The 14,208-nt window shown below is 37.5% G+C and overlaps 1 protein-coding gene across 7 annotated transcripts in view; it reads left to right on the top strand.

Annotated features, from left to right (window-relative positions):
• The window catches only part of LOC128991483 (zinc finger and BTB domain-containing protein 41-like), a 278,309-nt gene that overhangs the window by 214,329 nt on the left and 49,772 nt on the right, over positions 1–14,208 (top strand). For 6 of the 7 annotated variants that reach the window (XM_054414396.1, XM_054414400.1, XM_054414397.1 and 3 more), the window contains 2 exons: positions 2,210–2,353; positions 4,899–6,015. In XM_054414396.1, the coding sequence (XP_054270371.1) occupies positions 2,210–2,353; positions 4,899–5,927 (1,173 nt within the window). In that variant the 3' untranslated portion in view covers positions 5,928–6,015. Of the gene's footprint in view, positions 1–2,209; positions 2,354–4,898; positions 6,016–14,208 lie in introns of those variants that run through there. The other variant, XM_054414399.1, reaches the window with a different exon arrangement.

The raw sequence follows: 14,208 nt of genomic DNA, 5'->3' as shown, positions 1-14,208 counted from the left end.
CAATGTTGTGTGAGTAGGCTGGTAGTGTTGTTAAACAATAACTTGTTGTGCTGACCTACTGAAGGCTGTTGCTTTAAGTAGGCCAGTGCACTTGATCAAGGGGTGAGTTTTGGTGTGGAGTGTTGGTGTGGTGCACCAGAGGACGGGGTCCTGCTGGGGGAGCTGGAGCCCAAGGGGGGGGGTTAAGGGTTTTCAAAATTGGGGTTTAGAGTCTTTTCCAAATTGGGGTTTAAGTTACTAAATTATTTATACAGTTCCAGTCTACTCTACCTTTTTGTTTGTTAGTTTAGCTTTGTGTTCTTTGTGTTGTTTTGAGTAATTAATAAAGTTGGGTTTTGTAAGCGAGTGCTGAGTTTCATTCCTGAGCTACGTCACCCAAAGTAGCGGTAGGTATTCCAAGAGGAATACGACCGTTACACTAGACATTAATCAGAAACCCATTTAAGAAATACAAAATATTAAATTCTTTGGACTTGAAATGGATAAAAATCTAACTTTGGAATTCTCACGCAAACAAAGATATGATAAAACTGTATCCGGTCTATAACATCTATGAAACAGTTCTTTTTTAGCGAATTTCCCTATAGGGAAGTAGCTATTACCGTAGGTGGCACGGTAAGACCTAGACCCGGGACCGATTTACTTTTTCATTTTGATGTCCCCAGAGGCCAAAAACACTATTCGTTCAAATTTTTATATATGTATATATATATATATATATATATATATATATAGACTTATATATATATATATATATATATACGTCCGTGAACGCGATAACTTGAGTAATTTTTGTCCGATTTTGATGAAATTTGGTTTAAAGGTGTAAAGCGGGATAAACTTGAATGAGTTCGCGAACCAGCACGATCGGACCATGGGAACGGGGCTTTACGGGGGGTTTTATGGGGTAAAAAAATGGTTTTTCTCACTTTTGACCCTCAAAACACAAAATTTCCCGATTTCTCTTTAGACCTTTTTAAAGAGCTTAAAAAAACAAATAATTTAGTATATAAAAGTATTTTTGTTCGATTATTAGTAACGGAGAAAATTAAAAAAATTGTGAATTTAAAATTCCCATGTTATTCTTATGGAGAATATTGTCAAATGTTGTAGTTTGCTTGTTTATGGATATATTTTGATCAAACTTGGCAAATTTATTTATTTTGTACTAAGCTATTAATATTTTACTCAAAAACACACTTTATTAGTTTCCTTGTAGCAGCAAACCTAGGTACTCGTTAAACCTAATGTTATTAAAATATATTCAACTGAAAATCAATTCAGACAAATGGAAATTCGCTTAGTCGGCAGGTTTGCTGCGGCGGGGGTATTTTATAAACAAACTTTCTCAATTGGCATTAACTGGTGAACACCACCACCACAATATTAGAAAAAAAACCAATATTTGCTTTAAACCGCCACAGATTAGAACTTTACAGTAAAAAACCAAGTTAAACCGGATCAAAATTTTACAACAAAATTCCAAGTGAAATAAAATCGGCAAAAAGCATGGTGGGATTTAAGAGGGGGTCTTAAAACATTTCTCATCAACAAGGTATTGTATTCCCTTGATGAACTATAAAATTTTAGAAGGAGCGTTAATTTTTAATTTGTGTAAACTTATGTTAGATTTTAAGAACTTTGTATTTATAGAATGTAAGAACATTTTTATGTAAAAACGTAAAAGAATGACACTATTCATGTACTTTAGTGCTTTATTAATGAATAAAGAAATATTGAATTGAATATATATAAACATTTGAACGAATGGTGTTTTTGGCCTCTGGAGACATCAAAATGAAAAAGGGAATCGGTCCCGGGCCTCGGTCTTACCATGCCACCTACGGTAATACTGTAGCTACTTCCCTGCAGGGAAATTCGTTAAAAACCCATACAAAATCTGTAAATAGTCATTAATGTCATATTTTGTGTTTTATATATCGCCAAAATACAATATTGCACAGCAAATAATATTGTGCAATCATGATATTTTAAGTATTAGACTTTTGGTCAGTTTTACATACTGTTGAGTTTAAAATGATCAAACCTGTGATCGGGCGATCTGTAACAGCGAAATAAAATGAAATTAATACAGTCTAAACCTATGACTGTAATACTACTTTATTGCCCAGAAACATTTTACAAATCCAGAGGAACACACTTTCCACATTTCACCTGTTATTTAAATACTAAAATATAATTTTTCCAGGAGACTGTTGAATCTGGAAGTGACCATGGTGAGAGTCATTGTCCAAAGAGAAAAAGAAGAAATACCACAAGTAAGACCTTGCCAGTAGTAGCAGCCACATCAAATGATATTCAAACACTATCTTCAGATTCAGACTCAGAAGAGGTAAGACATCATGTTGAGTTGTGTTTAAGTCATAAACTGTTTGCAAATATTCTAGAAAGGTTGGAGGGTTTGAAAATGGAATATTCTTGATTGTTGATAACTTGCCTAGCTTCGGAATTCCCATTTGTGGGTTTACACCACGGCCACCATTAACTCCGGAATTGGCAATGTCGCAAGTAGGGTTGTTTACTGTCAGACGTCCCATGGCAGACAGGTGACATCAGCTCAATAATTCACACTTTATTCCTTTCTTGCCCTAAACATAGTATATGGAGGAAGTATTGTTTTTGTAAACATTCAGAGGTCCTCTGAACCCCAAAAAGTGGTTTTTGAAGTGTTTTCTGTGTGTGTGTGTGTGTGTGTGTCTGTGGATGTGTACAGAGCTAAAATTCGTATGTAGGTACTAATCTATGGTATCTCCAGGCGTTTTTTTTTTTCATTTTTTTATTTGTATTTTTAATGGGGATTTTACCATAAAAACCCATAAAATAACGGAAAAATAAGATTTTCTCGAAAATGGCCTGAACAATTTTGAAAACATTTAGTATGTTTTAGACCTTTAGGTTCTGAACAAAATGGTACAAATCACATTTCCGTAAAAATTACGGTTCAAAAGTTATTGTAACTTTTGTGATTTTCTCCTACAAAAATATCATAGTTAGTTACTCCCACAGCTTACCCATGATAATGGTTGTTGACAAGCTTATGGGAGAAAGTATGTGTTAGATTGCTGATAACGTTTATTTAATAAAACATTAGCTACAGATGGTTCATATAGATGGGAAGTCTACTTCAGTATCCAATATAGTTAATGGGGTTTTACCTATTGAACACGCCTGACTTTTGTTTGTGTTGTGAATCCAAGCTAATAACCTTATGTAGTTTTATTTTTATTTTTTATTCTTGATGGATTAGACATTATTTCAAGTAGAATTGCCATTTATTATCAACCCATTGGCATGCCAAATTGCACTACTTGATTACACACAGAGATCTGTTTTTTTTATCTTTTAGTGACCTACAAATGCAACTAATGGGAAAGTAAAAAAAAGACATGACACTTTTCAATATGAAACTGTTTGAGAAAAAAAAGAGTTTATTACTGCAAATAAACTAAAATCTCTAAATAATGACCTTGCGATTTTATTTATCGTGGACAATTTCTCTTAAGTGATGTCATTGACTATTGGATACTTAGTCAAGTGATGTCCATTTAAATCTACACAGGCTTCCCATCTTTACTGTTAACTTGCCGATATTTTTCGTAGCATTGATTGATGAATAGCAACTTCCTCGTGTTTTATGCACAGCTTAAGTTCTTCAGCTATATCGCGGGGCTTCGACAAAAATCTTTAATCTTTAAATAGCACCATAGCCAAAAGTCACGTGATGTAACGTCAGTGCAACAGACTGTTTACGTGCTGAACGTTCATGACTGCAGTACACTTGCGCGAACATTTTTAATAATTTACGGTGTTCTAACTGTATGAGGCCTCCCACTTGGCTAAATTTTGAGCACTTTTTTGAGCCCTACTTTCTCACTTTAAAATCACATTTATTAAATAATAGCTATCTGCAACGATGAACTCTGTAGACAGTTAATGTTAACAGCTAAGAAACGGCCGTATAAAAACTATCTGGTTTTTATAGCTCACCTCGGCCCTTTATATGAGTTCCTTATTCATTATTATTATAATTTTGTCTCATATTATTATCTTCCTCCTCAGAAATACCCGAAGATAATTTGCAATTATTTATAACCGATCTATTCCACTCTATCCTAAATTAGAGGTAATCGTGACAAAACATAACCTTAAAACTCACACTTGTTTACTAATATTTTTGTTATCCCTAAAGAGGTTAGGAAACTGAAGAAACTAAAAGTTCATCCAATAACTATTGCAGATTCACAGCAAAAAGTTATCGACTTGACAAGTGCTGTGATTCCTCAAAACAATGTCGAACTATTGGCAATGTCCCTGTACGGAATAGCTCCGTCTAGGAATGCCAGAGCACATTAGAAGCGGGATGAAAATGTTCCATCCAACTCCAAGTATGCCAGTGGGTTAACAATTGGTGGTAATGTACTTATATGAATGCTCGCTTGGTTATGAAAAAGCCACCAGCTCTTGAGAGAAGTCTGTAGCTTTTTGATCGCTTGAAACTAGGTCCAGCTGTCCTTGATCATTGTGCTTTTGTGATGTGTCTGTTGCAGTTTTTATCGGTTTGGTTTTTGTTTCATCAGTTGTCGGTCTTTGGTTTGAATAAAATTACAACCCTCCTATATTTTAGTCTAAATTAATTAGGCTAATAGTTATTTTCTTTGTTAAAGAATTCTTGTTGTTGGTGGCAGGCTTTTTTGTTCTTATCGGCTAGGGATTATTGCAGGTTAACCTTCAGATTCACTTGTAACTGATAGAAAATAGTGCACTAATTATTTAAACAACTGTAGAAATCAGTTACTATTGATTCCTAACGCTTATAAGTATTATGAAATGGTGATAGAAAAGAAAATTGTTTGTAGTAAATGTGAAAAATGTTGCAGGATGAAGATACTTCTGCTCCAATACCTGGAGAAGTATGCACAGGAATACAAGACGGTATTTTGTGTCAATGTGAAAGATGTAAAATGTGTGTGAAGAAAATTGAACGTTCTATTGATAAAGATGACACTAGTAAAGACAGCCATAAACCATTATCTTGTAATATTTGTAATCTGAGATTTATTTACAAAAGCAGGTTGGAAAAACATTTAAAGGTTCACAAAGGACTAAAGTTGTTTCCATGTGATATCTGCAATAGAGCATTTGCACAAAAAGGTGGCCTGAAAGCTCATATAGAAAGAAAACATTCAACAAACAAATGTAAAAGAGTGCAAACAAAAAAAGAGATTTGTAATATTTGTAACAAAGAAATCTCTACCCATCGCCTTAAAAATCATATTGAAACAGTCCATTTTCGTAAGATTGAAAGTCTTTTATTTAGATGTAAAGATTGTGGAAAGGGGTTTAGCCATAAAGAAAACCTTAAAGTACATACGGATGCTGTCCATTTAAGGGAAAAACAATATAAATGTGCTGAATGTCATAAAGTGTTTAAAAACAAACCAATACTTAGTTATCACATTCAAACATCACATCAACAAAGAGAAGAATACATATGTGCAATATGTGATCGTACTTATTATACTAAAAATAGTTTATCTCTACATATAAATATACACTCAGGAACTACAGTTGTTCCTGTATGTTGTGAAATTTGTGGTAAAGCAGTTAAAAATGAATATAAACTGAAAACACACATGCTTGTACACAATGATGATCACAAGTTTTCCTGCCAAAATTGTGGAAAATTATTTAAACGATTACATAATTTAAAGCAGCATGAGAATACACATAAAGATAGCAGACCTCATGTCTGTACTATATGTGGTCAAACTTTCAAACTAAGAACCCATGTCAAACAACACATGGCTGTCCATGGGAATATCAAGAATCACAAGTGTGTTGTCTGTGAGAAGACTTTTGCTAGGAAAACCCAACTGTACACTCATATGTCAACTCATGGATTGTGATGAGCGTAAATAAACAATATACTGTAATATCTTATAGTTCTTATATTTTAAGATGTTAACCCTTTCTGGATGGGTGAAATTGTGACATAGAACGTGAAAAAATTGTAGGGGAAAAAATTGATTTTCCTTATTTGTGTTTTGTTATACATACATAAAATAAACACAATGGGACACTTCATACTGTCAAAATAATTTTTACTTTTTTTTAACTATATGGATATATCCGCTACCCGTCCGCTGATGAGTAGAAATGCTGCGGATATATCCGCCACCTGTCTTTGAAGATATGACCATGACAATGTTAGGCAATAAATAAAGTACAATATGTAAACAATAAATAAAGAAAACGTAGTGTTGAGCGCGAAACGTCGAGGGGGGAGCGTAGGAGAGGTGGGTGGTGCGCGGGAGAGGGGGAGGCACAGGAGAGGTAGGCGTGGGAGAGAGGGGGGAGTGGGGGAGAGAGCGCAGCCGTGAAAAGAGCAGAAAGTAGCGCCTTGGTACCGCGAAACATCTGGTTACTGCTCAAGCACCTGCCAGTCTGTCTGAAGAGAAGGCTGATATATCCGCTTCCCGTCCGAACATCAAAAAAACCATAAGCGGATATATCCGCCACCGCCAAAGACTTAGGTGGATATATCCGTCACCCGTCCGCGAAGGGTTAACATATCGTCCCCACAATGTATGTAATGTGCATTGATAAAATATCAGTTTTAGCAAATTTCCCATACAGGGAATATTAGCAAATTTCCCATATAGGGAATAAGCTATTACCGTAGGTCTCATGGTGAGACTTGGACCCGGGACCGACTAATTTTTTCGTTTTGAGTCGTCCCATTACAGACTTCAATTTATCTATAGGCTACTTTAAGCAACTTTGCGCACAATGATTTCAAAAACGGCTCCTACGAATTCCTCTGAATTAATTGTTAGAAATATCTTAGTTCCGGCCTAAAAAATATCCATGCTAGCCACTGTTCTGAAAAAAATCATTTTTCGTTAAAAACTGTAAATGAAATTTTAATATCTCTTACATTGGTCTTATGGAAAGCTAGGTAGTCATTGCAGCTTACGAAAACGAAAATGTAAATAAATGAATTGATACAATGTTTACAAAAAAACTAAGTGACTAATTCCATAGACAAAAAGAAATACCAATAATGGTCTAAAATGATGGTCTATTGTCTGTGCTTATTCGCACGTCAAAATAATGTCACAACCCGCTCCCGTTGCAGTTCCAGTATTACAAAATAATGCAAAGGGAGCAGTTGATTTTTTTCTAAAAGAAGCCATTTTGAATAGCTTACTCACTCAAAATGTTCCTATTTTTAAGCCTTAAAAGAGTTTATTTCAAAAAAGAAAAGATGAGCATATTCAGTTAAGGAGTGAACGTTCTAAAACAGTCGATGAAGCGCAAAAGCCATTTCTGCTATCAAGAGGATTTTTTTAAAATTTAACAGAAAGTTTGCTTAGGTTGAACAGTTTCATTTCAGAACCCTGCTATCAAACGGAATTTTGAAATTTTACAGCAAGTTTGATTATGTTAGGTTAGTTTAGAATAGTCTCATTTCAAATTTAATATAAGTTGCGGGCAGATAACGTGAAGTTGATTTTAAGAAACCATCTAAAATAGAGTGTCAAATGACTAAATACAGTACAAAAGAACAAGACGTTTCCATAAATACCTTTTTAGCATTAGTTATTTAATACACTTCAAGGTGTTTTATTATGCAATGGGATGATTACAGTCGGGACCACAAAAGTTTGCAGTTGAGGGAGGAGCCTATTTACCATATATGGTTAAATGGTTTTGAATGAACCAATGAGAACCGTGCGGTTTTGCCAAATCTAATAATACCAGCTGATTTGAAAATATTGCTCAGTCCGAGCGCACTTGGGCCCGGGGTGAAGGGGGGAGAGTTTATTGCTCATTTCCAAAAACATATAGGTCGTTTTGGAGGTAGCCTACATCTGTTTCATCTACGTCCTCTTTCTCCTCATTTTCTCTTGCATTTACAGTCAAAATGTTTTAAGTTAAAAACCTATATTCAATCAAATTATCATTGTCCATCTTGGTTATTGTTACAAACAGTTCTCAAAATGTAAACACAACCATTTAAATAACAATAACATTATTTTCTAACCTCAAACAGTTCCGTGAGGCGTCTGAACAATCAAAAATATCGGTGGAAAGAAATCTAAAATTGACTGACGGATGCCAGCAGAGTGACTGACGGGACTGCAACGGATGAGTGTAGATAGCGCTATAGAAAATCCATTAAAGAATATTTTTGTTAACTGTGACGGGCCTAAAGTGACTGGACTGCAACGTGCCGTAACTGATATGTGTGGATCGACCTTTAGTCGGGACCAGAAATGGGAACGGGGGGTTTTAGCATAGATAAAAGGAGTATAGACACTCTAGTGTCTACTTCTTTTAATCTATGGTTTTAATGGTGTAAACACCACTTAAGATTTCATATCCCACAATTCTGACAGCGTTACATTACAGAGGGGTTAGGCTAGCGTTATAAGGGTGGGCCGTGGGTGGGAGGGGTTTAAAAGTTACGTAAAACGTGGTATGTAATATTAGACTCCCCACCTCCCCCCTTGGACCAGAAACCAGGATTCCTACACTGCCCACTCCATTCCACCCCTCGGGGATTTCCTCAAACACCTTAACCAGAAGTACCTTGACCGTGCCCGCACATCTGAGATGCTTCAACAATTTTTTCAGCCCTACTTCACCAATCCCCCAAGTCTCAGCATCGCCCACCTCACCAATCTCCCTGATCAATAATCCCCTAACTCGCCCAACCAAACCGTAAACCATGACAGGCATTGCTTGCCGTGGCCCACTACCTCAGTCCATCCACAGTTTGCAATAGACAGTATTGTTTAGTTTCATATGTTGTACTTACTTACTTTCCGTGTCCGGAAATCAGACTTCGCTTTTCAAAAAATTAGCTACCAGTACCGATATGGCTTTGTCATTCGCTTGTAAAAGATCATCTAATGTGCAAGACTGGTCTAGGCGTGGACAGATCATCAGATGACCAGGATCCTGAACAGCACTACACGCGCACAAGATGTTTTCTTCGTCTGGTAAGAGACCCCATTTCTGCATGTTTGTCTTGCATTTTGGTACCTCGACCCTGATTCGATTTAGAACCTTCCACACCGTGCAATGAAGGCCAGGAGCCAGTTCCTCCCTGGCTGGTATGGGAGGGTTAGTCAACATGTCCTCCCACCTTGCCACCCGATTGCTTGAGAGTGATCCATCCAGGACTCGTGTCCGTGATAAAAAGCTCTTTCTGGACCGAAACCGTTGCTCTGCAGGTTGGTGGCCGTGTAATGGGTGATGAGGGTCTGTCTCTTGCTTAGTCTTTTCTGCGTCGGCAGCGACATCACGTCGACGAATTGATGGAGGGGCGATCCCTACGATAGGATAGAGTTTGTGTACTGGGGTTGGTTTCAAACACCCAGTTACAATTCGAGCCATGTCATTGACAGCAATGTCAACCTTTTTTGCATATGACGATGCATTCCATACTGGTGCAGCGTACTCCGTAGCCAACAAACTAAAACAACAACAACACACAACAACAAACAACAAACAAACAAACAAACAAACAAACAAGCTAAAGCTGAGGTGCTGAGGACATTAGGGTTAGCACCCCGGTGAGCTTCCTGATGATATTATTCCTCGCTGAGACTTATCCTCTTGTCGCAATACAATGCGCCTTAAATGTTAGTGTGCGGTCCAGTATGACACCAAGATATTTGGGTGTAGGACAATGCTGAAGACTGTCTCCCCGCCACCTCACTTTGAACTCACGGCCTGCTTCTCTATTGTTTAGGTGAAAGGCACAAACTTGGGTCTTAGCAGGGTTCGGCTTGAGGTGATTTGCGTAATAGTACTGGGAAAGTTCATTTAGAGTCATAGTCCGCTTCTGTTCCACCTCTTCAAAACTCCTACCTTGTGCCACCACCGCCGTATCATCGGCATATATATACTGACGTGTAGCGTTTGGCAACGGTTGGTCGTTAGTGTAAATGTTATAAAGAGCTGGGGCTAAGACGCTACCCTGAGGCAATCCATTTCTTTGATTCCTCCATCTACTTTTCTTGCCTTGTAGGGACACGAAAAACGCCTGTTATGAAGAAAAGTGCCTATCATTGAAGTCAGCTGATTGTCTTTGATAATACTGTACACTTTTCCCAAGAGTCTTCTATGGTTTACGGTATCGTAGGCAGCTGTTAAATCTACAAAAGCGACACCCGTGATCTGTTTTCTCTTAAACCCATCCTCAATGTGCTAGGTCAGGTTTAAAACTTGGCCACAACAAGATTTGCCTGATCGAAAGCCTGCTTGTTGTGGAATGATCTTTTGTTCCAGAAAATAGCCGATTCGATTGAGTATCAGACGTTCTAATATTTTATATGTGTGGCATAAGAGAGAAACAGGTCGAAAGTTCTTAGGATCGTTTGGATCTTTCCCAGGTTTGAGCAGTGCAGCCACACGAGCTTTCCTCCATGCCTTTGGTATATGCATTTGGTTTATGCACATGTTCATGAGTCTCAACAACCATTGCATGGTATTTTTACCTAGGTTCTTTGGTTGTTCGACTCTGATCTCGTCAATACCTGGAGCTCTATTAGTCTTTAAGCTGGTAATGGATGCAGTTAGCTCGGACATGGTAAATGGTTCTTCCAGGAAATGATTCTCACTTGCCACATCACGCACAACAGGCTCCCGGTATTTCCTTTCATAGGTTTTGCCATTTAAAAGAAGGTTGGTAGCGACTTGATTGGCAGTAACTGTTGTAAAGTTGTCTTTTGGTTTTGTCGCATCTCCATTTATGTTCTTGAGGAACTTCCAGGCCCGTCTGCCGTTCACCTGCATATCTAAACTCTCCACAAGATCACACCACTTAGTTTTGCGATTTTCGGCAATGACTGACATAAGCTCTTCACCTGCTAGAAGTGTGTCCTCAGCAAAGGGATCATTGTCAAAGAGACCTTGGTATCGTTCTAGCAGTGGCTTTGCCTCTTCAGTGAGTCCTGCGATGTAATACTAAATGATATTCAAAATACAAAAGAACCATTTTATTTAATTCTTAAACACATCAATGTAAACAGAATATTTACTAACAAACTTAATAATAATAAATCAGCTGATGAATTAATCACTTACAGATTTAACTATCTAACACTTTTCCCCTCCTTCTTTTTACGCGGATTCTACAGCTCCCATTCTTTGTCTCATCTGGTCGGCATGCTTTCTTTTTATAACACCTCCACAAAGTACATCATATGAATACAGTCCATTTCTATTTTTCACCATTCCAGCTGACCAACCATTTCCATGTTCATTCTTAATCCACACATCTTCTCCTTCTTCAAAAGTTCGAACTTTCTTGTTGTCTCTCCCTTGTTCTTTCCAAAGCTTCATTTCCATCTTTTTCCTAAGATTAGGTTTCATATTGTCAAAAATTGTTGGTAGTCTACGACCTAGAAACAATTCTGCCGGAGCCCTACCGGTTGTTTTCTGAGGCGAGTTTCGGTAGCTAAAAAGAACATTTTGAAGAGCTAGCATTCCATCTCCGTCCTCCTGCTTTGTTGTGTAGTACCGTCTTGTCTTTTCAATGTACGAATTAGTCTTTCAACAAGTCCATTACTTTTAGGATGGTACAGAGTTGTTTTTGAAATGAAATGAAATGAAATGAAATGAAATGAAATGAAATGAAATGAAATGAAATGAAATGAAATGAAATGAAATGAAATGAAATGAAAAATCATTTATTTATACAGGCAAAGTTAGGGCCACATGGCCCTTTCTTACACTTAACCTGTACTTTAAAACATAATATAAATATTTTAACATAATCAGCTTATACAATAAAACAAAACAGAAATCTACAGAAACTCAGATACAGAAACTTTTATCAAAAATCAGTAAATTTTAAAAATACTTACACACACACACTCACTCACACATACATACAAGTCAGCGACCGCCATGCGCACAGGCCCCTACGACAAACCTACCATGGCCATACGTTCAAAATAGAGATTTTTTAGCGCTGCCACAAACCGGGAACGACTATCGAGGGATTTAATAGCTAAAGGAAGATCGTTCCAAAGACGGCAAGCAGTTACAATAAACGCTCTGTCGTAAACTGCGGTCCTATGGTGAGGCATACGCAAAGTTAATGATGCATGGCGTGAGTATCTGACACTTTCTTCAGCTACAAACCTAAAATCATCTACAAAATATTTTGGAAAATTGTTTTTTAATATTGAATAGGTTAGCGAAAGAATTTTGATTGATCTCAGGTCACATAGCTTTAATAACTTAGAATGAATGTAGAAAGGTGTGATGCGCTCACTGCGTCTTAGATCATAAATGAATCTTAGGCAGTAGTTCTGAGCGCGTTGGAGAGCATCAGCGAGGTTTACAGTCATGTCATTGATCACAGAGCTGCAGTAAGTGAAGTGGGGAAAAACAAGTGATTTAACCAGGTGTAACTTTATGTGCAAAGGCAAGAAATTCTGTAACTTTTTAAGTGAGTGGATTGATGCAAACACCTTTTTACGGATGTCTACTACCGCATCGCCCCAAGTAAGTGCGAGTTGATAGTAAGCCCTAAGTTTTTGACCTTGTCATTGTAAAGCAAATCTGTTCCATTTATAGTTATTGGATTCGTCGTCAGAAAGTCAATAGAGTTCCGTAAACGTGGATGACAAATTATGATCGGTTTAGTTTTTTCGTGGTTAAGTCTGAGTCCGTGTTTATTAGTCCAAGTAATGATTTTCTCAATATCTTCGTTCACTCTCAGAACACTTTCGTTGATCTGTTTGGGTGAAAAATGTGTATAAATCTGTAAGTCGTCAGCATACATGTGGTATTTACAGTGTGTGAGGACTGAGCTCAAGTCATTTATGTATAGTACGAACAACAGAGGACCAAGGATGGACCCCTGAGGTACACCACTAGTAACTGTCTCCCAGTCAGATCGTAAGTCATCAACCTCAACACATTGCCGCCTGTCTGACAGATATGATCCCAGCCAGTCCAATACACCATTTGAAAACCCTATGGCCCTTAGCTTTTCCAAAAGGAGCTTATGATTTACACAGTCAAAGGCTTTAGAAAAATCAAATAGGGTAAGAATCGTACCCTGCCGATGTTCCATTGCTAGTCTAATGTCGTCCGTCACACGTAAGAGTGCTGTTTCTGTACTGTGAGCTGCTCGAAAGCCAGACTGTGAGTTGCATAAGATATTGTTTTCAGTCAGAAACTCAGTGATTTGGCAGTGCACGATTCTTTCAAGGCCTTTAGATAATGCGGGCAATATACTGATCGGCCTGAAATCCTGGCAAGAAGCAGGTGCTGGAATCTTATTTAAGGGACGAATTAGGGCAGACTTCCAAGAAATCGGGAATATGCTTTGCCTTAGAGATGTGTTGAAAATGCAGGTGATAGTGGGGAGTATAGCAAAGAGAATGTCCTTAATGAAGCGAATTGGAATGCCATCAGATCCAATAGCATTACTGCGAATACGTCGAATAGATTTCAGAACATCAGACTGCAGTACAGGTTTGAAAGTGAACTTGGGGTATCCTAATTCTTGTACAGGGGAGTTTCTTAACTCCGTTATATAACTTTCAACTTGTTGTTGATTGATGCTTTGACCAAAGGAAGAGAAGAAAGCGTTTAATTCATTCAGAGGAATATTGACTCTCTGTGCTTCAGGTTGTTTCCCAAGCCCAAGACTTTTTACGTTACGCCATAAAACTCTAGATGGTTGGTTATTGTTTTCAAAAAGCATACGAATATGTCGTAATTTTGAATTCCGCAAAAGTTGTTTAACTCTATTTCGAAAATAACGATACTGTTCCATTTCTTCTTGATTCCGGGAACGTTTTGCTCTCCTGAAAAGACAGTCGCGCCTAGCCATCAAGCTACGTATTTCAGGGGTAATCCAAGGCACTGGTTGTTTTTTGGTCAAACGTTTTGAAACAATTGGAACATGTTTGTCAAACAGATTTATAATTTTGCTGTTTAGTTCATTTAACATTTCATCAAGAGATTGAGAATTTTCTATTAAGTGCCATGGTGTTTTCTGAATATCTGACATAAACTCAACTTGATTCATATTCTTAAAATCCCTATATTTTATAAATTTAGTCTTGGGTTTAGGTGCCTTAACTGAATACACACAAAATATGAGATCATGCTTGGATACTGCTGGAACTGGAAGCTGCCCATGATGTACAA

This window comes from Macrosteles quadrilineatus, unplaced genomic scaffold (genome assembly GCF_028750875.1).
Source record: "Macrosteles quadrilineatus isolate MER2022 unplaced genomic scaffold, UCM_ALF_1.0 Scaffold_4__1_contigs__length_99947679, whole genome shotgun sequence".
NCBI classification, from domain to species: Eukaryota; Metazoa; Arthropoda; class Insecta; order Hemiptera; family Cicadellidae; genus Macrosteles; species Macrosteles quadrilineatus.
Note: the sequence above shows the minus strand (reverse complement) of the source record. Positions and strands in the feature narration are given on the sequence as shown.